At 44.8% G+C, this 24,982-nt stretch overlaps 1 protein-coding gene across 1 annotated transcript in view; it reads left to right on the top strand.

The window, feature by feature from the left end:
- The window catches only part of RFC5 (replication factor C subunit 5), a 102,104-nt gene that overhangs the window by 55,263 nt on the left and 21,859 nt on the right, over window positions 1-24,982 (top strand). Inside the window, exons 5-8 of the mRNA XM_030219414.1 lie at window positions 3,997-4,070; window positions 14,970-15,129; window positions 16,027-16,108; window positions 20,937-21,066. Coding sequence (XP_030075274.1) covers window positions 3,997-4,070; window positions 14,970-15,129; window positions 16,027-16,108; window positions 20,937-21,066 — 446 coding nt within the window. The remainder of the gene's footprint in view (window positions 1-3,996; window positions 4,071-14,969; window positions 15,130-16,026; window positions 16,109-20,936; window positions 21,067-24,982) is intronic.

The raw sequence follows: 24,982 nt of genomic DNA, 5'->3' as shown, positions 1-24,982 counted from the left end.
TGGCAGTACGTCAGGAGGAGTTCTTATGCTTTTCAGTTCTCAGCAGTTACTACCAATTTAAGCCTCTCCCCTTTGGTCTAACAACACATTGGTAACTTTCTTAAAGGTGATGGTGATTGTGGCAGCACGTCTCAGGAAAGAAGGAACTTTGGTACACCCCTATCTGGACGATTGGTTGATTCGAGTGAAGACCTTTGAAGAGAGCATGCAGGCCACAGGTCGAGTGGTTTAGCTTCTGCAACATCTCAGATGGATAGTGAATTTTACCAAAAGCTCTCTCGAGCCATCTCAGTCTCTAGAGTATCTGGGAGTCTGGTTTGATACTCTTTGGGGATAGTGTTCCTCCCAGAGAGCAGGATTCACAATCTAGCTTACACAGATCCAACTCTCTGCAGCTCCCACAGACCCTTGGTCTGGGAGGTGTTGAAGTCCTGGGCTCAATAGCAGCCTCTAGCAAAGTGGCTTCTTGGGAGAGCGCTCACATACACGTCCTTCAGAACGCATTGTCGACTTGGTCTGCTCAGTTGGACAACCTAGTTATCCCTCAATTCTGTGGTGTGATAGTCTGGATTGGTGGCTGGTCACCTGGAGCAGAGGATGTTTCTCAAGACTCCTGAGTGAATAATAGTTACTACCAATGGAAGCCTTTTGGGTTAAAGGGGGGGCCTGTTGTCCAGGTCACATAGCTTAGTGCTGCTGTTGAAGGAAGAAGCCCAGTGGTTGATCAATCAATTGGAAATGAAAGTCATCTGACTGGTTTTCCTAGCCTTTCGGGACAAGTTATGAAGCAGTCAGAATCTTGTTGGAGAACATGACAACAGTGTCAACCATCAAGGAGGCATTGAGAGTCTACCCTTGGCTTAGGAAGTGGCAATGCTCATGCTTTGTGTATATCAAATCTCTTGCGGCTCTCAGTAGTGCATGTGACAGGAGTTTCCAGTGTAAACTGGACTTCCTCAGTGGAAATCTTCTAGGTCCAGGAGAATGGTTACTGTCACGGAGTGTCTTTGTGGCCTCCGTTTTGAAAAGTAGTTTTATTTATTTATTACATTTGTATCCCATGTTTTCCCGCATAGCAGTAGGCTCAATGTGGCTTACAGGTTCTGTAGAGTACCAACTCTGGAAATATATACAGATTGGAAAATAGAGTAACAGTGGGTGCAAGGCAGCTGATAAGGTTCCGGAAAAGAGAATACAACTCTGGGACGAATATATAGAAGCATATAGAGAGAAGTAATCCCAATGATGCTGGTAAGGCTCCGGGTATGGGACTACAGCTTCTAGTGAGCACTACAGAGTAGGATAAGGGTAGAAGTACACTTAAATATAACTGGAGTGGTAAAATTCATACAGTTTGAAGTAATAGGATTATGTGGAAGGGGTATTGTTCATTTCTTAGTTTGATAGATGTGATGCATTGTTCATGAGTTAGTTCAGGTTTGCTGGGTAGGCTTTCTGAAAGAGGTGAGTCTTGAGGTCTTTTCGGAAATTTAGATGGGTGTTCACAGTTCTAATGTTTCTAGGTAATGCATTCCCAGAGCTGGGTGCAAATGTAGGAAAAGCTGGATGCATATGTTGATTTGTATTTTAGTCCTTTACAGTTTGGGTAATGCAGGTTTAGAAATGTTCTTGATAATTCAATGATGTTTCTAGTTGGTAAGTCGATAAGTTTGGTCATGTAGGTTGGGGCCAGACCATGGATTGTTTTGTGGACCAGAGTGCAAATTTTGAAGGCTATTCGTTCCTTGATTGGTAGCCAGTGCAATATTTTGCGTAGGGGTTTAGCACTTTCGAATCTTGTCTTTCCTAAAATGAGTCTAGTTGCCGTGTTCTGCGCGGTCTGGAGTTTCCTTATGATCTGTTCTTTGCATCCCACATATACAGCGTTACAGTAGTCAACATGTGATAGTACCATTGTTTGAATTATGTTACGGAAAGTTTCCCTTGGGAAGAATTATTTGATCTATTTTTTTTTTTGGTTACATGTGTACCCCGCTCTTTCCCACTCATGGCAGGCTCAATGCGGCTTGCATGGGTTAAGTGACTTGCCCAGAGTCACAAGGAGCTGCCTGTGCCTGAAGTGGGAATTGAACTCAGTTCCCCAGGACCAAAGTCCACCACCCTAACCACTAGGCCACTCCTCCACATTGCATGGAACATTTTCTTCGTGGTGGCAGAGGCTTGATTCTCCAGGGTTAGGTTGGTATCAGTAGTAATCCCAAGGATCTTAAGTTTGTCCGATAGTGGGAGAGTATGTTCCGGGGTTTTTACGGATGAAGGGAGGTTTGTTTTGTGATAAGAAGAGAGAATAAGGCAGTGTGTTTTTTCCTTGTTGAGTTTGAGTTTGAATGCTGATGCCCAGGCATCCATTAAGCTTAAACTAGTCTTTATTGCAACAGTAATTTCTGTTGGATTAGAGTTGAATGGTATGTAAATGGTGACATCATCCGCATACAGAAAAGGATTAAGGTTATGCTTGTGTAGGGCATGAGCAAGGGGGGATCACCATCAGATTAAATAATATGGGTGAGAGGTGAACCCTGAGGTACTCTGCAATCGGTACTCCATGATGGTGATATGTTCTTCCGTGGGATCTGAATCTTGTCTTAACAGCCTTAGTAGACAAGCACCATTTAAACCTCAGAAACACTCTACTCTCAAAGACCTTACTCTGAAGGTAGTTTTTTTGGTGGAAATTACTTTGGCTTGGAGTATTTTGGAATTTCAGGCTTTTTCCTGTTGTGAACCATTTCTCCTCTTTTTTTTTTTTTTTTTTGTTTTTTTTTTTTTTTTCTTTTTTTCCAGCTAGTGGTTCTACTGCCAGTGCCTGCCTTCCACCTCCAATCAGCAGTTACTTTTCCAGTTTTTCCCAGGGGTTGTGGTCAGGATGCTGTTCATCGTTTGGACATTTTTTGCAGAGTGTTGCACTGTTAACTTCAGCGGACGGAGGAATTTTTGGAAGTTGGACAAGCTTTTTATACTGGTTGGGCATAAGAAGGAAGAAGTGGCCTCGAAGGTTACAATTGCCAAGTGGCTCAAAGAGGTGAATAACTTCAGCTTGAAGGTTTAAAGGCACAATCTGCAAGAGTTCAGGGTTCTTTGTGGGTAGCACAAACGGAGTGAGGCAAAAAAAAGTATTCTAAGATGTCGGTATGTAGGAATTTTAATACAGTCATCAATAGCAACACATCTTTGTGGGCAGAACATGACTTGGTTCCTTCTCGGGATATTTGCAGAGCGGGTGACCTGGTCTACCCTCTATTTGTTTGTCAAGCATTATCGACTGAATGTTCAAGCAAGACGAGGCATCCTTTGGAGCTTGAGTTTTAGTTCGGTGATGGCTGTGTTCTGCCCTTGAGTGCTGCTTTTGTTGTTACCACTCAGGAATGGTCTGGAGAGAGGTGGAAGGAGAAATTAGATCTCACCTGCTAGTTTTCATTCCTTAAGTCTCTCCAGATCATTCCCAAACTCACCCAGAATTTGGGGAGGCATTTGTTTTTTTAACGCTGCTCTGTATTTGCATATACAGCCTTTATTCAAATGTGTCCTTCTGGGGAACCTAAACTCTAGCAGGCAATGTACTACTTTATTCAGAACAGTTGGGTTGTTTCCTTCTCCTGAGTTATTTGGGGATCTGTTGTTCTTTGTTCTCTACCATGTTGCTTTGTCAATAGAAATACTGCCGGGCTCTGGGCTGCACAGGTGTTTAACATCACTCAGTAGTTCTTGGTCTCCCATCTGCTAGTAGGAGGGCATATACCCACCTGTCAGGAATGGTCTTGAAAAGACTCAAGGAATGAAACTTAGCAGGTAAGATTTAATTTCTCCATTGTGTAACATTTGAGGACATCGAAGAACTTGTAATTGGCCTGTCCTGTGCACTCAGATGAGGCGTTTACTCTTTTGTAACCTGTTAACTGTGTGGCAGTTTTTCTAGAAGGATGTTCGGACTATTCTGTTTGCCCCTTTTTAAAAAAAATTCTGTTCTGTGATCAGAAAAGGTTTTAAGCTTGTGATCTTGGATGAAGCAGATGCTATGACCCAGGATGCCCAGAACGCACTGAGAAGAGGTGAGGAAGATTTGTGTTAGACTTCTGTTGGCAGGTGCAGCGGAAGACCTTTTTTGTGGTGGCCAGTACTAATCTTTGGGGGTCCTTTACTAAAGATTAGCTTGTTATCTGCAGCAGGTCCCATTTTATTCCTATGGGCACTGCTTCAGGTAACTCAAGCTAATCTTCAGTAAAAGAGCCGCTTTGTTCTTTACCGCAGACCTTCACTGGTGGCTGTGGGTATTAAAGGAGGCTGCATATTATAGTAGATGCACAAATGAAAAATGTGCTCAGAGATTCTGTAATGCATAAAATTGGTATTAATATTATAATCTATAGCCCACCACTTCTAATGCTTAAGGTGGGTTAGAGATGCACATATCCTATTAAAAACAATACAGTATAAATATGTACTGTTCCTCAGCGACCCTCCAGACCGGTCAAGACGCGTGGGTTATGTCCTCCTACCAGCAGAGGGAGACTGAGAAAACACTAAGCTTTTGAAGCCTGTATATATAACCTGTGCAGAACCTCCACTAGCCAGTATTTTCTCAGTCTCAGCAGAGGTAGCAGTTGACAGCCTGTGCAGTCTCCAATAATCTGGTGAGGTAGTTTGTCATTGGGTCGTAGGATTTTTTCCTTCCAAACTTTATTCTGTTGCAGTACCCTGTACGTGTGTGTAAAAAAAAAAAAAAAAAAAAAAAGTGCTTTGGGGCCCTGGGTCTGGTGGGGCCCAGTTTTTCCCCCTGGGGTGTTACACCTATGTTTGGGTCCCTCCCCCTGTGCTGCTCTCTATTTCTGTTTGCTTGGCAGTTTTGTGCCTCGGCTGCTTTCTCAGTATTGTAGCCTTGAGTGCCTTACAATTTCCAGATGCCAGAATTAGAGTACTGTGCCTTTAAGGTCAGTTATTCTATTTCATTTTGCTTGCCAGCTTTGTGCCTCGGCTGCTTTCTCAGTATTGTAGCCTTGAGTGCCTTACAATTTCCAGATGCCAGAATTAGAGTACTGTGCCTTTAAGGTCAGTTATTCTATTTCGTTTTGCTTGGCAGCTTTGTGCCTCGGCTGCTTTCTCAGTATTGTAGCCTTGAGTGCCTTACAATTTCCAGCTGCCAGAGTTGGAGTACTGTGCCTTTAAGGGCATTTATTTCTTTATTTTCAGCGGACCGAACGGGGGTTTCGATTCCTTGCTGGAACGAGAGAGCAGCGCTTTCTTCAGTGCTTTTGCAGTGTGAGGGAGTTTTTGGTTTGGCGCGTTTGCGGAACAGCTTTTCCCTTCCCTCGTGGTTTATGGCGGCCCAGCTCCTCCGATGTCGCGCGTGCTCGTGGCGAGGGGTAGAGGCGCCGGGCGCTCAGTGTAGCTTTGCGGTGCACCTATAAAGGTGGCTGCGGCACCCCCCGACTTGACCGCGGAGGGATCGATGGTGTCGGGAGTCTCCGGGTCAGCGGGAGCGTAGGCAGGGCTGCTGTCAGCGGGAACAGTTTCGGTGGGAACAGCCGCCATCTTGAGTCTGACGCGGCCCGTGGAGCCAGCTGTTTTTGGGCCTGCGGCCTCCGTTTTTGGCACAAAAGGGCCTAATGACGGTCCAGGAATGGTGGGCTTTCCTCCAGATTTTGTCTGGACGCGGTATCAGGCCTGGAGATCGGGACCCCCCCCCCCCCCCCCCCTAATTGGAAGAGGGGGCTATTTCCGTCTTGGCTGAGAGACCACGGTTAGAGTGGTCAGAGGACAGGCAATGTTTTTCTCCTGTAGCTGCAGAAGCTGTGCTTAGTGATCTGGGGGAGTCAGATGGAATTGACGGCTCTCAGGAGCAGGATTGGTGGATTCCTGGAGAGGATCCTTCAATAGTGCGGATTGTCCATAGAGATGAGCTGTCAGAACTCATAGATCAGGTGTCGTCCACCCTTCAGTTTGGTCCTGAGGTGGCTTTGGGGGAAACTGTCCAGGATCCGTTGGTGAAGGGCATTCAGCGTCAGGCGTGATCCTTCCCTATGAACAAGGATCTCCGGGAGATGATTTGTCAGGAATGGGATTTGCCGTGTAAGGTGGCAAAGGCAATGGCGAGGCTTTATCCCCTCCCTCAGGACGATAGGGATTCCTTTAAGGCTCCCACGGTAGATGCAGTAGTGACGGCAGTAATTATAGCTACGGCTATCCCGGTTGATGGAGGAACGGCCCTCCGTGATCCTCAGGATAGGAAGTTGGGATCTTTTCTCAAGCGTAGTTTTATTTTGTCGGCTCTAGCCCTGCAGGCCTCGGTTTGTGGGGGTCTGGTAGCTCGGGCATGTTTTCGTTGGGCCGAGAAGCTCCTGGATGATTCGGTAGATGTTGGTTCTTCTGGGGGTCAGGAGTTAGCCGACTTGGACATGGGTTCATCCTTTTTGTCTGAGGCTTTTATGATTTGTTGCCTACTTCAGACAAAAAATATGGCTATGGTTGTGGGTCTCTGCCACTTAAGGGAGCTATGCTCTTTGGAGAAGATTTGGACAAGTTAGTGTGAGGTCTTAGTGATACCAAGGTTCTATGGCTTCCAGATTTCGGTTCAAGGCAGGGGCCAGAACTAGTTCCTCTCGGGGACGGTTTAGGGAGGCTCAGCGGTATAGGCCGGGCAGATCGAGTGGGACCTACCCCTAGCTGTCTGTTTGTCTGTCCAATTTAGATTGTGAGCTCTGTTGAGCAGGGACTGTCTTTTCATGTTAATTTGGACAGCGCTGTATAAGTCTAGTAGTGCTATAGAAATGTTTAATAGTAGTAGGACCTCTAGGGGTCGGTTTTTCCAGCGCGCACAGTTCTTTCGTGAGAATCGTCGCGGAGGGCGTGGCTTTTCCGTAGGAGGTTAGTATTCACGCCGCAATTCCCAATGAAGGTGTGCGGGCTCAGGCTCTGGTGCATGTTGGGGCTCGGCTGAGTCTGTTTTACCAGAGCTGGGCCCAAATCAGGTCAGATCAGTGGGTTCTCAAGGTGTTTCGAGGCGGATATGCGCTGTTCTCCCGAAGTGTTTCTGGAATCCCTCTGTCGGTCTTGGAGCAAGAGGGCAGCAGTGAGGGACACTCTGCGGTGGCTGCTCGCATTGGGAGCCGTGGTTCCTGTTCCTTCAGATCAGCAACGCTCAGGGTGCTATTTGATCTATTTTGTGGTCCACAAGAAAGAGGACACTTTTCGTCCCATTTTAGATCTCAAAAGGGTCAATGCGGCACTCAAGGTGCCCTCTTTCCGGATGGAGACGTTGCGGTCGGTCACTGGTGCGGTCCGGAAAGGAGAGTTTCTCACTTCCCTGGATTTGACGGAAGCTTATCTTCACTTTCCTTCGTGCAGCCTTTTGGTTCCAAGTTACAGGGTCTGATTTGTCGGTTCCTTGCAGAGAAGGCGCCGACGGCCCGTACTTATCGTCAGGTCCTGGGCCTGATGGCGGCGACCATAGAGGTAGTTCCGTGGGCCAGGGCGCGCATGCGTCAGGTACAGTCAGCTCTGTTCAGTCGTTGGTCCCCTCTGTCGCAGGACTTGGAAATGTGTTGTCCGCTGTCGGTGGCCCCTCGTCTCAGTCTCCGCTGGTGGCTCAACCCGCGCAATTTGGGAACAGGAATGCCGTTGGAGTCCCCACAGGGGCTGGTAATGGTCACGGATGCCAGTCTGCAAGGTTGGGGGGCACATTGTCTCGGTCAGGTAGCTCAAGGCCGGTGGTCTCGGGCAGAAGCAGAGTGGTCCATCAACCGGCTGGAAACTCGGGCCATTCGGGTGGTGCTCCAGGCCTTGACGTCGGTGGTTCGCCACAAGGCAGTCCGAGTGCTCTGTGACAATGCCATGGCAGTAGCATATGTCAACCGTCAAGGGGGGACGAAGAGCCTTGGCGGCGCAGTTGAACTCATCTTCAGGCTCTCTTGGCAGCGCATGTGGCCGGGGTAGGTCACATAGATGCAGATTATCTCAGCAGGCACACTCTAGATCCCAGAGAGTGGTCTTTTCTTCGGTCAGTGTTCCAGTGAGTTGTGTCGGTCTGGGGACTTTCGGTGATCTTAGGGCAACAGCTCGCTATGCGCAAGTTCAGAGATTTTTTGTTTTTTTTTCAGTCGCTGAAGAGACCCTTGAGCGGAGGGAATCGACGCTCTTCTGTTGCCTTGGCCTCGGGAGTGACTGTATGTGTTTCCTCCGTGGCTGTTAGTCGGTCGAGTAATATAGCGCATCGAACATCACTTCGGTCGGGTGATTCTGGTAGCTCCGGATTAGCAGCATCGACCATGGTACGGAGACCTGGTGCGGTTGGCAGGGGCGGCGGCCCTGCCTTTGTTGGGATCAGTTCTGTGTCAAAGCCCGATAATCATGCCGGTTCCGGCTCGGTTTTCGCTTATGGCTTGGCTCTTGAGCGGCACAAGTTGAAGAAGAAGGGGCTTTCGTCCAGTGGCTTTGCTACGATGTTGAGTTGCCGTAGACGATCCACTTCCTTGGCGTATGTCCGGGTTTGGAGAATCTTTGAGCACTGATGTGAAGACCATCGAGTTCGGCCGTTTCGCTCTTCGGTGGCGGAAGTTTTGGAATTTTTGCACGATGGTGTTGATAGGGGTCTGGCCTTGTCTACACTGAAGGTTCAGGTGGCAGCTTTGTCATGTTTTCGTGGGAAGCTTCAGTGAAAGTCCTTCGCGTCTGTGCCTGAGGTAGTGCGTTTTTTGAAGGGTGTTAAGTTGCTGCGTCCACCTCAGTGACGGATGGTGCCTCCGTGGGATTTGAAGCTAGTTTTGGATGCTTTGATCAGGCCTCCGTTTGTGCCGCTGGTATCGGCATCTTGTAAGGATTTATCTTTAAAGACGGTCTTGTTGGTGGCGATTACTTCAGCACGGAGTGTTTCAGAGCTTCAGGCTTTGTCTTGTAGGGAACCATTTTTGTCCTTTCTGAGGGAAAGGTTTCGTTGCGGACGGTGCTTTCCTTTTTTTGCCCAAGGTGGTTTCCGAGTTCCATGTTAATCAGGTCATCTCTCTGCCAGTGTTGGGTGATATGGCTGGAGATTCGGAGCAGCGTGGTATTGCCAAGCTGGATGTCAGGAGAGTTTTGAGTTGTTATCTCTCTGGAACTCAGGACTTCAGAGCCTCTGACCGTTTGTTCGTTCTTCATGGTGGCCCAAAGAAGGGTGCAGCGGCTCCTAAGGTGACCATAGCACGGTGGTTGAAGGAGGCGGTTGCATCTGCTTACTTGGTGAAGGGTCCTGTGGTGTCTAGGGGCTGGTCTGCTCATTCCACTAGGGGAATGGCAGCCTCGTGGGCGGAGAATAGTATGATTTCTCTGTTAGATATTTGTTGGGCTGCGGTTTGGTTTTCGTTGCATTCCTTTGTGAAGCATTATAGGATTCCTGTGCATGCAAAGGACGAGGTGCGCTTTGGGGCAGCAGTTTTGACCTCTGGCCTTAGTAGGTCCCTCCCGTAAGTTAGTTACTGCTCTGGTACGTCCCACGCGTCTTGACCGGTCTGGAGGGTCGCTGAGGAAGGTGAAATTAGATCTTACCTGCTAATTTTCTTTCCTCTAGACCCTCCAGACCGGTCAAGAGCCCGCCCTGTCTGTATTGGAGGCCAGGAGGTGTGTTGGTTGGATAATTCTTGGCTGCTGTAGATTGTTGTTTCTCTAATTGCAGACTGTTTATTTCTGTTTTGTGATAGGAGTCCGGGACAGGTGGGGCTCTTCTTTGATAGTCCACCTGTAGAAGCCCAACTGTTTTATCAAAGGCAAAGGAACATGTTTCCGTAAGAGCAAGCGGAAGATGTTTCTTGTTTTTGCAGTTTACTGTGACCACGTACAGGGTTGCTAGTTGTTGTTAGTGTTTTTTGTTTCTCTGCTTTGTCAGGGTTATACTGGCTAGTGGAGGTTCTGCACAGGTTATATATACAGGCTTCAAAAGCTTAGTGTTTTCTCAGTCTCCCTCTGCTGGTAGGAGGACATAACCCACGCGTCTTGACCGGTCTGGAGGGTCTAGAGGAAAGAAAATTAGCAGGTAAGATCTAATTTCACCTTCTTGGGTTCTTCAAAGATTTGGGAGGAGGAATAGAGAGAGATGGATATCAAAATGAGGTGTTGGGAGAATTTTTACAGCAGTGTGTGAGGACTGTATTAAATATTGCATGGACAGATGATTCTCACATGTGTGACATACTTTATGACCATCACTGACTTTTGGTCTGATTACAGTATGGCAGTTCATATGAATTAAATGTAAACATGCTATGCATCCACAATAACCCTATTCCCCCCCCCCCCCCTTAAAAAAAACACCCAGGTGCAGGTTATAACTAACACATTTTCTCCATGGAAGTAACCATTCAAAACCAATATTCCGATTTTCATGTTCTCAGTAATAGCAACAAAAATCTCTACACTAGTACATAAGTGTTGCCATACTGGGACAAACCGAAGGACAATCAAGCCCAGTTTCCAACAGTGGCCAATCCAGGTCACAAGTACCTAGCAAGATCCCAAAACAGTACAATCAATACATGTTATGCTGCTTATCCTAGCAATAAGCAGTGGATTTTCCCAAGTCCATTTTAATAATGTTTTATGGAGTTAAGAAGCTATCCAAACCTTTTTTTAAACCCTGCTAAGCTAACTGCTTTTACCACATTCTCTGGCAATGCATTCCAGAGTTTAATCACACGCTGAGTGAAGAAAAAATTTTCTCTGATTCGTTTTAAATGTACTACTTTGTAGCTTTATTGCGTGCCCCCTAGTCCTAGTATTTTTGGAAAGAGTAAACAAGCAATTCACGTCTACCTGTTACACTCCACTCATATCTATCATATCTCCCCTCAGCCATCACTTCTCCAAGCTGAAGAGCCCTAGTTGTTTCAGCCTTTCCTCATAGGGAAGTCATCCCATCCCCTTTATCATTTTCATCGCCCTTCTCTTTACCTTTTCTAATTTCCTATGTTTTGAGATGCGGTGACCAGAATTGCACACAGTATTCAAGGTGTGGTCGCCCCATAGAGCAATACAAAGGCATTACAACATCCTCATTTTTATTTTCCTTTCTTAAATAATACCTAACATTCTGTTTGCTTTCTTTGCTGCCACAGCACACTGAGAGAGGGTTTCAAAGTATCGTCAACGGTGACTCCTAACCCGGAACCTTGCATCACATAGGTACAGTTCAGGTTCCTTTTTCCCACATGCATCACTTTGCACTTGCTTTAAACATCATCTGCCATTTGGATGCCCAGCCGCCCAGTCTCTTACGGTCGTCTTACAATTTTTCACAATTCTCTTGCGATTTAACAACTTTGAATAATTTTGTGTTGTCGGCAAATTCATTTGCCTCTCTAGTTATTCCCATATCTACATAATTTATAAATATGTTAAAAAGCAGCGGTCCAAACACAGAACCTGCGGAACCCCACTATCTACTACTACTATTTAGCATTTCTATAGCGCTACAAGGCATACGCAGCGCTGCACAAACATAGAAGAAAGACAGTCCCTGCTCAAAGAGCTTACAATCTACCCTTCTCCATTGAGAATTTTGACCATTAAACCCTACTCTCTCTTTTCAATCCTTTAACCATTTTTTTTAATACACAATAGAGCACTACCTCCTATCCCGTGACTTTCAGATTTTTTTTTTCTGGAGTCTTTCATGAGGTACTTCATGAAATGCCATTTGAAAATCCAGATACACAGTATTGACCGGCTCACATTTATCTACATATTTAATTCACCCCTTCAAAGAAATGTAGTTTGGTGAGCCAAGATTTCCCTTCACTAAATCCATGTTGGCTTTGTCACTTTAATAGTGTCCAATGTTCCCGTAATAAGCCATATGAGAACAGATCAATGGGAACATTGGACACTAAAGGGTTAATCCATGCTTTTGAATATGTTCCGTAATTTTATTCTTTATAATAGTTTCTACCATTTTGCCCTGCACCGTCAGGCTCACTGGTCTGTAATTTACCGGGTCACCTCTGCAACCCTTTTTAAAAATCGGCATTGTTAGCTACCCTCCAACCTTCTGATACCATGCTTGATTTTAAAGATAAATTACATATTACTAACAGTAGTTCTGCATGTTCATTTTTCAATTCTATCTATGATGTATACCATCCGGTCCTGGCAATTTGCTATTCTTCAGTTTGTCAAACTGCCCCATTTTACATCTTCCAGGTTTACAGCTTCTCCTACTCACCTACAAATGCACTCGATCTGCAGCCCCTCCTTATCTCTCTACTCTCATCTCCCCTTATGTCCCCACCCGTAACCTCCGCTCTCTTGACAAATCCCTCCTTTCAGTACCCTTCTCCACCACCGCCAACTCTAGGCTTCGCCCTTTCTACCTCGCTTCACCCCATGCTTGGAACAAACTCCCTGAGCCCATACGCCGGGCCCCCTCCCTACCCATCTTCAAATCATTGCTCAAATCCCACCTCTTCAATGTCACCTTCGGCACCTAATCACTATACCCCCTCTCATGTAATCTAAACTACCCCAACTTGACATTTCGTCCTTTAGATGGTAAGCTCTTCTGAGCAGGGACTGTCCTTATTTGTTAATTTGTACAGCGCTGCGTAACCCTAGTAGCGCTCTAGAAATGTTAAGTAATAGTAGTAGTAGTGATTCAGTTTCTCTGACCATCAGCATTGAATACCATTTCTGGTACCAGTATCTCTCCCATATCTTCCTCAATGAAGACTGAAGCAAATAATTAATTTAATCTCTCTGCCTTCCTTATCAGCACTTTGCATTTGACTTGCCATTCTTTATTCAGTTTCCTATTATTTTCAGTCGAATCCTTAAGTACATAAGTATTGCCACACTGGGACAGACCAAACGTCCATCAAGCCCAGTATCCTGTTTCCAAAGGTGGCCAATCCAGGTCACAAATACCTGGCAAGATCCCAGAAAAGCTCAATACATCATGGCTTTTCCCAAGTAACAATAGTTCCGCTAGTCCATTTTTCAATTCTGTCGGTATTCTGGGATGAATACCATCCGGTCCAGGAGATTTGCTACTCTTAAATTTGTCAAATTGCCACATTACATCCTCAAGGTTTATAGAGATTTCATTCAGTTTCTCCGACTCGTCATCCATGTTCTGAAGGATTTTCTTTAAGCTCTAATAGCTTCCTTCACCTCACTTTTTAAACAGGTCTTCCTTCCTTCCTTTTTTAATGCACGGAATATATTTGGCCTGGGTTTCCAGGATGGTATTTTTGAACAGCTTCCATGCCTGATGTAAATTTTTGACCTTCGCAGCTGCTCCTCTAAGGTTTTTTTTTCTCCACCCTTCTTCTCATCATAGTTTTCTTTTTGAAAGTTAAATGCTAACGTATTGGATTTCCTGTGTGTACTTACTCCAGGGCTATATCAAATCTGATCATGTTATGATCACTGTTATCAAGAGGCCCCAGCACCATTGCCTCCTGCACCAAATCATTCGCTCCACTAAGGACTAGGTCTAGAATTGTTCCTCCTCTTGTTGGCTCCTGAACTAGCTGCTTCTTAGAGCAGTACTTTTGATTATGCCGATTTGGGCGACCCTGTGAGAAGGACGCCCATCTCCCGATTTGTTTCGAAAGATGGACGCCCTTCTCTTTCGAAAATAAGCCTGAAAGCCGCCTGGAAGGTCTTCCCGCAGCACTGCTTGGGCCCGCCCCTGCACCTGGGCACGTGCTCTATACTTTCACCTTCACCCCACCGACCCCACTTGCCTCTGGGTTAGTCTCCCAGTCTCCCCAGTGATTTCTAAGTTACTGGGGCCAAAATTCTCAGGGGTCCCACAGTTTCTGGAAAGCACCCACAGACCCAACACACAGACCACAAGATTCTTAGTCTAGGACAACAGAGTCAATAAACTAACAAGGTTTATTGTCACGGAATTAGAACAGTGAACCATATAAAACAGATGCCTTAAAGCTGTGTTTTTGGGGAACTCTCTCCCCCCCAATCCTAGTCTGTCACTGCATTTCTATTATACCAGAAAAAGGAGGGGAAAAAAAAAGAACCCTGTTTTTTTATCTGCTCAGCTAAACTTGTGCTCTTATAATCTGTGTTTCCTATTTCTAATTGATATCTGCAATCTAAGTAACAGATTTTAAAACTGCTTCTTGGTAGTAGTAGTAGTATTTGTATTTGATAGCTGTTAATCTGAGAACTGGATTGAACAAGTGTTTTAAAATAGGTATCCTGCTTCCAAAGTGTGTGGAGCCCCTCCCCCACTTGTTTTGGTTGTAAGGCATTTGTAAAGCAGAGGCGTGGCTTCTCTCCATGAGGTTTTGTCTCTGCAGAGGAGCTGGAAGGAATTTGGAGCTCACAGATAAGACTATTTTCTGATTACCCCTGCCTTAAAGCTGTGGTTCTGGGCATCTCAATGCAGTTCTAGAGAGAGGTTACAGCAAACACATTGTACAGGTTTTAAGTTTAAGTGTAACAGAGTGGACACCCGAGAGGGAGTGGAAAACATGAAAAAGGATCTGAGGAAGCTAGAAGAATGGTCTAAGGTTTGGCAATTAAAAAGAAGTGAGGGTGGACTGACCGGGGGGGGGGGGGGGGGGGGGGGGGGGGGGGCGCTGGGGAAGGACAAGGGAGAAGTGCTGGATCTGCAATGGGAGGGGAAAGAGACCATGCAGCTTTCTTTATTTTAAGAAAAAATGCTGCTGTGTGCACCGTCCCCATGACATATCTCCCAGGTACTCACATACATTAGTGTGTCATGACACAGATTGAGAACCACTGTAGTAGAGGGATGATTTCCTAATTACACTTTTTTTCTCTGATTAGTCTTGATTCTGAGTGCTCCAGGTTCCCAGCTTATGTTGTCCATTTCATGACATGTGGGTTGTGAGATTTTTGCTCCCTGATACTTTGTGCAGCGCTGCGTACGCCTTGTAGCACTATAGAAATGCTAAATAGTAGTAGTAGTACTTGTAGCTACTGTTTTGTTTCCTTTCCAGTGATAGAGAAATTCACAGAAAACACCAGGTTCTGCCTGATCTGCAATTATTTGTCGAAGATTATCCCAGCGTTGCAGTCCCGGTGTACACGGTTCCGCTTTGGCCCACTGACTCCAGAGCTTATGGTACCACGGCTGGAGTATGTCATAGAACAGGAAGGGTGAGTGCATGGCCAGGAAGGGGCTGTAGTAGGTCACGGAAAGGGCAATTCAAAAGTGAGCTTCTGTGGATAAAATTCTTTTATCCCCATAAGGTTTTTGTTGTTGTGTTTTCAGGGTTTGTTTGGTTTTTTTTTTTTTTTTTTTGGGGGGGGGGGGGCATCACCCACCCTCAACATGAATTTCTGTAGTTCATGCATATTTACCAAGCACCTGTAATAGAAATTGTAAACCACGTAGTCGCCTCAGGGATCACTTGTGATATTTTAAGTCCTGAAATAATTTTTTATCGGGTGATGTATCTGAAGATGAGGATATGAAAATAATGTTCCTTTTAGTATTTTCAGATATGTTATTTTTCTTAAGGCTCTGTAAAAAAAAAAAAAAAAACAGAAGTAATTTGCCTACTTTTTGTCCATGACAGTAATCAAAACAAACCCATGAACATAATTTTGCTTTGATTACTGGTACAAAACCTAGTGGTTAAAAAGTGACCGTGATATTTTCTTCCCATGTGAGTAATTTGATCATTGCTCACTGCATAACATTTGGTGCCAGATGGAAGCTCTGATTTTGATTCTGGCTACAACTCCAGGCTTAGAGTGCTACTAAAGTTGAACTATGATTATGTTAGGCCCTGGATATAGAGCAACATTGGCTGAAACTTGTTCTGGCTAATAGCTGTGCATGATGGATCTCTGGTACAAGCTAAATGGAAAGTGGTAGGTCAAGAGGTCTTATATGATGACTTCCTGATGAGAGCTAGTTGTGGAGACTGTGCAGGATGATACGTTTGATAAGAGCCGACAGGAAGGGCACAGAAAGAGACTTAGCAGGGAAGAATGAGTGCACTGTAAATGTAGAAACACTTTTGGATTCATGCATCCTATTTCTTACAGAGTTGACATCAGTTCTGATGGCATGAAGGCTTTGGTGACGCTTTCTAGCGGAGACATGCGCAGAGCTCTGAATATTTTACAGGTACAGTAATAGGTGATCTTGGTTGGAGCTTACCACTAGCTCACACTGACCAGAGAAATGCAAGCTCTGCCCCACTGCAAATCACTTCAAGGTCTCGTCTTTGTACTCTATTGAAATACATCAGGCATTCAAACAGCAGAATTACAGAGCAGCACATGTCTCAGCTACACAGGATCTGAGCTTGCTGTGTTGGTAATTTTCTGATATCCCCTCCCTTCCCTCCACTCATCCACACATACCATTTGCATCCCCCTTCCATCTTCTTACTGTGCCAGTAGGTGATGGTAGGAAACACTTTCCTTTCCCTGCTTAGTTTTATGTCTCTCGAGTTCAAGTTTTGCCATCACCTGTATCATGTTTTCCCAGCATGCAGCTGGAGGTTCTTCCTCACTCAGCCAAAACGTTTTTACTGTTTTCCTAAAAAAGTAGTAGCCCTATATATGAATTTATTTTTTTCCCCCCAAGATACTCACTTAGGGGCCTTTTTACAAAGGCACAGCAAGCCCACCGCAGGCTTCCCATGCACCAATTCAACACTATTGCAAAAGCCTGGGGGGTAGTTACTGCTCCCACTGTGTGCCATTTCTGGCACTCAAAAAATACTTTTTTTTTTTTTTTTTTTTTGCGCCAGGGGCTTACCTGGCAGTAATCAGGCAAACCCGCATACTGCCCAGTTACTGCCAGGTTAGTGCGGGAGCCCTTACCACTTCCTAAAGCATAGAAGGCAACAAATGGCTATTAAGAATTTCCCACTTTTTATTTTTTTTTCCCCAAGGAGGGCCCTCCCCCAGGCCCTTAATAAATGTCTCAGATTCTTGCATTTGTCATGGGGAGCCCAGCTCTGCACCTCATGAAAAAAGAGCCCCCCCCTCCCCCCATGACAAATGTGGATTGCCCACCATGGTTAAGAGAATGAGGCCTTGTGTGTTCTTCCTCCCTTGATTCTCCAGTCTCTCATGCAGGTAAAACGGTTGTCCGGTCTATGTCCTTCAGTCATTATTCCATAGAGCTTTGTGTTCTGCGTTTTTATTGTTAGTTTCTGCAAGGCAGATAAAATAGTGGTCTTGGTTATGCCCCTCAGATTTCCCCATCTCCTGTATTGCCTCTTTCTACTCCATTGTCTGGTCCCTCTCAGTTCTCCCTATAGTGCCATAACCCAACCCTCCCCCCCCCCCCCTTTTCATAACTACAAATGCACCCTCCCCAGTGGCGTGCTGGTAAATTTTTAAAAGGCTCTCTCCCCGTTCCACCTTGGCGCCCCCCAAAAAAAATTGCAGAGCTGGCTATAGCCGGGGGGGGGGGGGGGGGGCAATGCATTACTCTCTCCAGGAAAAAAAATTAAATGATCCCAGGTTCCAATCTAATTCATGTTTAATGTGGGATAAAATGCCATAAATAAGTAAATAAATATAAACTTTTAATGTTGAGCACCTGATTCTCAAAGTGAACATATTCCAAACACTATAATGAAAATAAAATGATTTTTTTTTCTACCTTTGTCTGGTGACTGTTTTTCTGATCATGCTGGCCCAGTATCCGATTCTGCTGCTATCTGTCCTCTTAACTCCGTTTCCAGGGCTTCCTTTCCATTTATTTCTTTCCTCCTTTCTTCTTCATTTCTGGTCCTCAGCTTCTGCCTATTTTCTTCATCCATGTGCAGTTTTTCTCCTCTCTTCCTTTTCCCTCATCTCATCTCCTTCCTCACTCTTCTCTCCCCTCCACCCATGTCCAGCAGTGACCCTCCTCTCCCCTGCCCTGCATGCACCCATACCCAGCCACCCCCTCCCGAGTTGTTTCGCAAATTCTTCTCCTCCCTCCCGACCCAGTCCCTCACCGCCCGCTTGTTTTTTGAATTCTTCGGGGCAGGCAGACTTGCCTGCCCGCTTCCAGCGCCAACTGTCCTCCCTTGCCGAATGGATTTGCGCTTCAAAATGGCCGCCGAGACTTCAGCCGAAGTCTCGCGAGGCCGCCTCTGGAAGTCTCGGCAGCCATTTTTTAAAGCGCGAATCGGCAAGGGAGGACAGTCAGCGCTGGAAGCGGGCAGGCAAGACTGCCTGCCCTGAAGAATTAAAAAAACAAGCGGGCGGTGAGGTGGATCCGGAGGGAGGGAGGGAGGAGAGCCAGAGCCGGCTCGCTATTTTCAACAACCGGCTCGCAAGCCGGAAGAAAATTTAACAACCAGCTCTTGCGAGCTGGTGCAAGCCAGCTCCAGCGTACCACTGACCCTCCCCCATGTCCCCAGTCTTAAAGCCTTTACTTTGAGAGTGCCTCCAGACTCCAGTCCCAAGATCTAAACCTGCTCCCTCCTCACCTCCATCCCATTATTCATCATCCATAAGATCTTTTCAATACGTCTTCTGTTGTTGACATCCATGCAGCCTTACTTCATGAGTTAGAGATCCATGTGGCTTCCATTATCCCTGGTGTACCAATGTGTGGGGCTCCCCCCCCTCCCCCTATGTAGTGCCGTATCACAGTAGATGAGATCAGCTCATACCCAGAACCAAGTTAGTGTTCTCTGGTAAGCAGCACACACGCAGATCCCACTGAAGAGCTCAGGGACGACCAGGTAAACCTAGCTCCTCAGGCCTGTTTGTGCTTACTGTCTTTGCTCCTTGTAGCTGAGAACAACCCCTGCTGATCACAAAACAGGTAATTTCCAAGCAAACAAATTAAAGTTCCTTCTGTTACTCTGTTCAAGTTCTCTCCATTTCAGCCTCACAATATGCATGAGGCTGTTTTTATTCGATACCTCCTAGCTGTGCTGCTCCATGAAACTCCAGAACACACGTCTCTTCGAAGACCAAGGTTTTATTATGATGACTGAGCTGCACTTAGGATATTGTAGTGTGAAGCTTACTGCTCACCAGAAGAGTTCTGAACAGTAGGGAGCCATCACCTGTCGGCATTCACCAACTTGGATCAAAACTCCTTAAGGAGCACTATCCTAGTTCAAATCCTCCTTTTTTTTTCCTGTATAATATATTCTAGCCACCACTGGCTGTGGCCTTTCAGCACTTTCTCTTCTGGGCCCCATCTGTTGGACCTGTTCAGTTTGTAGGCTCAATGAATTCTGCTGTAGCCATATTTCTAATAATGTGGGGAACTCCTACCTTTAAGGCTCTCAGGCAGCCCTATAAATCAGAGGCTATTCATCCTGCTTCTGTTTTCTTGGTCCTCTATTCAAGCCAGGAGTTATTGAGTCTCCAGAGCTCAGATATGTCTCCACAGTCATCACTCTGTCTTTCTGAGCTATGAACATTGCTCAGCCTAATGCAGATGCACAGACTGCATCGCCAACCCTTCTTTAGTAATTTCAGTGTGAGTTTGGATTTTGTAAAGTTGGTCATCTTTCACTAGTGTGAGCTTTTTCATCAACTGGACAGCTTCCTTTTCCGAGATGTAAATGGGATGTACAGCATTCGCTGCCATCTTGCCCTTTCATGCCTTCGATTTTCTCCTGACCTGTTTTCTGTGTTTTCCTTGCCATTCCCCATTGCTTCACTCCAGCGCACTCTTCTATCTCTTGTTGTATTGTGCATCGACTACTGTAACTCTTTACACTGCCTCTTCCAGTGGCAACACGCTTACTATCCCTCTTTTTATCTGTCCTTCCATGAGACCAGTTTCAGTTACTTAGGCCCTTCCTTGTGAAATTCTTTGCCACCTCATCTCCATTTTGAACTCTCGTATCCCAAATTCAAAGCACTCTTCAAAACCCATGTGTTTACTGAATCTTTTGGCCCCTCTCCCTAGTCTGCTGTCCTCTTTGTTTTGGATTGGGATTGTATTAACCTGCCCTTGTCCATGGCGACAAACAAAAGTACATACGTAAAGTCACATTAAAAAAACAAGTTATAAAACAAATTCTTCAAAATACACAATCAAAAAGAGAATAAATGTCCAGGCTCCTTGTGTTTCTCCCCTGACTAGTTTTACATTGTAAACTGCATAGTTGCCTAATGGATCATTTGCAGTATATCAAGTGCCAGAAATAAATTCTAATATCTCGTTTTCTCTGGGCAGCTTGGCAAGCATCCCAAGCTATTTTTTTTTTTTTTTTGGGGGGGGGGGGAGGGGTAATATAACTGCTCAGATGAGGGGGTGACTGTTCAGACTGTGATCATCATGTGACCCCTATCTTCCATATTCCCCTTACATTCTTTTTTGTTCAGATCCATTTTAGGGTCTTACTGAAAATCAAATAAGACCTTTTTTTCGTTTGTGCAAAACCTTTTCTTAATTTCTAATCTAATTTTTCCAAGTTAAATAGATTTTTTTTCTATGTCTTTTTGCACCCTTATCCGCCGTCATCTTGAGATGGTGCTTCATGTTGTTTGCTAAGAGCTAGAAGGGAACAAGAGTCCTGAATAGCTGTTCAAATTTTTATGCAAAAATCTGACATTCCCTTGGATTTCTTTTTCTGCCTCTGATCCCAAAATAAAATTCCAAATTTGTGATCTTGGTAAAATCAACTTCATAATACTGCTTTATACATGTTTTTCACTGTCAAAATCATGTACACAACGTTTGTTAAAAATCTGATTCGGGTGCCTAATTTACAAAACTAAAGTAATCTCCTTTAAGTGGAGCTGTGATATCCTTGTAAGATCTTGGATTAATGACTTGGCCAGCTGTTGTTCACTCCCAAGAGCATGCAGTCAAGAGATTTAGTGCTGCTTTGCATATGTGCATTTATTTATTTATTTATTTAAAAATCACAATTCAGTATATTTCAGTCTGTTGAGAGCAACTTGTTTGTGCATTAATTGTCCAGCTTTTATCACTTCCACTCACTTCCTTTGGTTTTTGTTTTGTTTCCTCACAGAGCACAAACATGGCATATGGGAAGGTGACTGAAGACACAGTGTACACCTGCACAGGGCATCCACTGAAAGCTGACATTGCCAACATTCTTGATTGGATGCTGAACAAGGACTTCACCACTGCCTATAAAAGTATCCTTTTCTTGGGAAGGCAATAGTATAAAGCAGTAGTTCCCAAACTGTGGGTTGAAACACCATAAGGCACTTCACCATAGGAATTGCCATTCTGTTTCAGACAAAAGGTCAATCAGACACAGTAGTCCTGTTTCCAGCAGTACAAATTCAGGTCACAGGTACCTAGCAGGATCCCAAAAAGTCTACATGTCAGATCTTATTGACCTACCACCCAGGAACATCAAAATATCTTCACGCACATTCCTAAATATACACTTCCCAAGCTGCAAAGGACTAAAGTATAAATTAATGCATTCATCCAGTTTTTCTTACATAGGTACACAGCTTTGGAATGCATTACCACTTGATGTGAGAAAAATAAGCGACCTAATCAGTTTTTGGAAATCACTGAAGACCTATCCCTTTAATAGAACATATCACAATGACCCATCACCTGAACTTTAGTACATTACTGTTTTAATTGTTATTCCATCATTGATCTCGCTATACCTAATGTTTTATTCCACTATGTTACTCGTATTCTAGTGTTGTTATTAATTGTATCTCTCTTCAGCCATGGCAATAGCCAGGGTGGAATATTGTAAGCCACATTGAGCCTGCAAATAGTTGGGAAAATGTGGGATACAAATGCAACAAATAAATAAGTAAATAGATTCATGCGTCACAGAGATAAGCAGTGGCTTTCCCAAGCTCTGCCTTAATGATTTGTGGACATTTCTTCCAGAAATTTGTCCAACCCAGCTACACTAACTGCTTTTACCACATCATCTGGCAACAGGTTCCAGAGCCTAATCATGCAGTAAATGAAAAAATATTTCTCCTATTTTCTTTAAATGTATTAACTTGTAACTTCATGGCATGTTCTATGTTTAATTCCACTCAAGACTGTAGAGCTCTGTCATCTCTCTGAAAAGTTCTAACTAGCTTTTCTTCTTACGAGAATTGTTCCATATTCTTTATCATCTTGGTCTCCCTTCTCTGTACCTTTTACTGCTTAGGCTCTTCAGCTTGGAGAAAAGACAACTGAGGGAGAGATATGATAGTATATAAAATAATGAGTGGAGTAGAACAGGTAAACGTGAATAGCTTGTTTACTCTTTCCAAAAATACTAGGATTTGAGCACACAATGAAGCTACAAAGTAGTAAATTTTAAAACATTGGAGAAAATATTTCTTCATTCAACGTGTAATTAAACTCTGGAATTCTTTGCCAGAGAATGTGGTAAAAGCAGTTAGCATAGCAAGGTTTAAAAAACGTTTGGCTATCTTCCTAAAAGATGGACTTGGGAAAATACACTGCATATTCTAGGATAAGCAACATAAAATCTGATTTGCTATTCTAGGATCTTGCCAGGTGCTTGTGACCTGGATTGACCACTTTTGGAAACTACCCCAATATGGCAACGCTTATGTTCTTGTGTCATGTTTTTATGTGGAGCTGCAGCTCCTAGACTGACTGAAGGATGGCTCCTGGACCGGTTGGAGAACCAGATCCCACAGCTCCTCCCTCCAAAAAAAATAAATTCTGTGCTGAGGGTATAACTCAGGAGTCTTAAGTTCTTATCCCCCCCCCCCCCCCCCCCCCCCAACTTGCTATTCTGTATAGCCTTTTTTCTGTGTTTATTTATTTCTATATTTAGCCTAACACAGTAAATGACTGCAGATAAAGACCCGCACGGTTCATCCAGTCTGCCCAACAAGTTGGCTACAGCTATGTCCACCACTCTGTGGGCCCTACTCCCTCATGCTTAAATGCAGGTTGTCAAGTCTCCACCATGCCAAAGATACAGGCAGCCAAACATGATGGGAATGATATGTAGTTATAACCAAGACTCTATGTATTGTTGACAGTATCCAACTTACAAGTCAAGATGTCTTCCCCACCCCCTGAGCTGCACAGAACCCTCACTCATAGCACCCTCACTCACAGCACATGGCAATAAAGTGATCAACACTGGAGTTGCCAAAGCTTCACCTGTCTTTTGCCATTTGTGGGACACAGACCGTAAAAATCTGTCCAGCATCAGCCTTGGTTCCCCCAATGCTGGAGATGCCTAAACTTCTTCTTTCATTTTTTTGCCTTTGCGGGACACAGATAGGCTTTATTGTCCTCCCTGTAAAGCCAAGAAAAGGTCATAACTACATAAGTATTGCCATACTGGGACAGACCGAAGGTCCATCAAGCCCAGCATCCTGTTTTCAACAGGGGCCAATCCAAGTCACAAGTACCTTGCAAGATCCCAAAAAAATACAAGATCCCAAAAAAGTACAATACATTTTATGCATCCAAATGGCAGATGAAATTTTAATCTGTACAAGTGCAAAGTGTGGCCCATTGGGAAGATTAACCCAAAGTATAGGTAGAAACTACCTTCCTAACATGACCTAATGCAGTGCTTTTTAACCAGTCCTTGGAGCACACTCGGCTAATTGGGTTTTTAGGATAAGTACATAAGTATTGCCATACTGGGAAAGACCAAAGGTCCATCGGGCCCAGCATCCTGTTTCCAACAGTGGCCAATCCAGGTCACAAATACCCGGCAAGATCCCAAAAATGTACAAAACATTTTATACTGCTTATCCCAGAAATAGTGGATTTTCCCCAAGTCCATTTTAATAATGGTCTGTGGGCTTTCCCTTTTGGAAGCCATCTGTACCTTTTCTAATTCCACTATATCTTTTTTGAGATGCAGTGACCAGAATTGAACACCGTATTCAAGGTTGCGGTTGCACCATGGAGTGATCCTCATTTCTGTTTTCCATTCCTTTCCTAATAATGCCTATTAGTCTATTTGTTTTCTTAGCTGCCGCCACACACTGAGCAAAGGGTTTCAGTGTCTCATTAAGGATGATACCTAGGTCCCTTTCCTGGTCGGTGACTCCTAATGTTGAACCTTGCATTACATAGCTATAATTCAGGTTCCTCTTTCCCATATGCATCACTTTGCACTTGCTCACATTAAACATCATCTGCCATTTAGACACCCAGTCTCCCAGTCTTGTAAGGTCCTCTTGTAATTTTTCACAATCCTCTTGCAATTTAACAACTTTGAATAACTACTACTACTACTATTTAAAAAATAACTTCTGTGTCATCAGCAAATTTAATTACCTCACTAGTCATTCCCATCTCTAGGTCATTTATAAATATGTTAAAATGCAGCAGTCCCAACACAAACCTTTGGGGAACCTCACTGTCTACCCTTCTCCATTGAGAATACTGACCATTTAACCCTACTCTCCGTTTTCTATCTTTTAACTAGTTTTTCCTTGGCGTCCCTCCAGACCGGCCCAGATTGTGACTGATGGGTTATGCTCGCCTTCCAGCAGGTGGAGACTGAGAATTCTGACTCGAGCCCTTGCTAGGTAGAGAAAGTTCCCGTAATCTCAGTCTCCAGCAGGTGGAAGGTGGTGAGCCCTTCAGTCTCTCTATTTTCCTCTATTTTCTTTCTCTGTTAGTATTTTAAACTGTGTTTTGGGTAGTTTCTGTTTCCCTTCTGTGCATCTGTGGTTTGTCTGAACCTGTTTTGTGAAGGCTGAGGTCAGTGGGGATCTATACTAGCCTCGGGGGTGTTACCGCCAGATGGCCGGGTCCCCCCCCCCCCCCCCCACAAAAAAAAAAAAAAATCTTCTCTGTTACAGCGTCTCTTTCTGCTGTTGCTATATTTGCCTATGCCTCTTCGAGGGGAAAAGCGGCTAAGCAGGGAGAGGCAGCCGTTTGCAAAGGGAAAAAAAACCCCAGAAGCTGTTTTGCGGGGTGGGGGGGGGGGGGGCTGAACAGTGAGCTGGTTCTCCTGCTGTATCTGTTAGGGGCTGTCCTCTCTGGTTCCCCTCTGGCGCACAGAGTTGGTTAAAAAGAAAAAGAAAAAAAAAAAAAAAGATCGCGTTGCCGTTTTCTCTGCTGCATGGCTGA

The sequence above is a fragment of the Microcaecilia unicolor genome, chromosome 11 (assembly GCF_901765095.1).
Source record: "Microcaecilia unicolor chromosome 11, aMicUni1.1, whole genome shotgun sequence".
Classification (NCBI taxonomy): Eukaryota; Metazoa; Chordata; class Amphibia; order Gymnophiona; family Siphonopidae; genus Microcaecilia; species Microcaecilia unicolor.
Note: the sequence above shows the minus strand (reverse complement) of the source record. Positions and strands in the feature narration are given on the sequence as shown.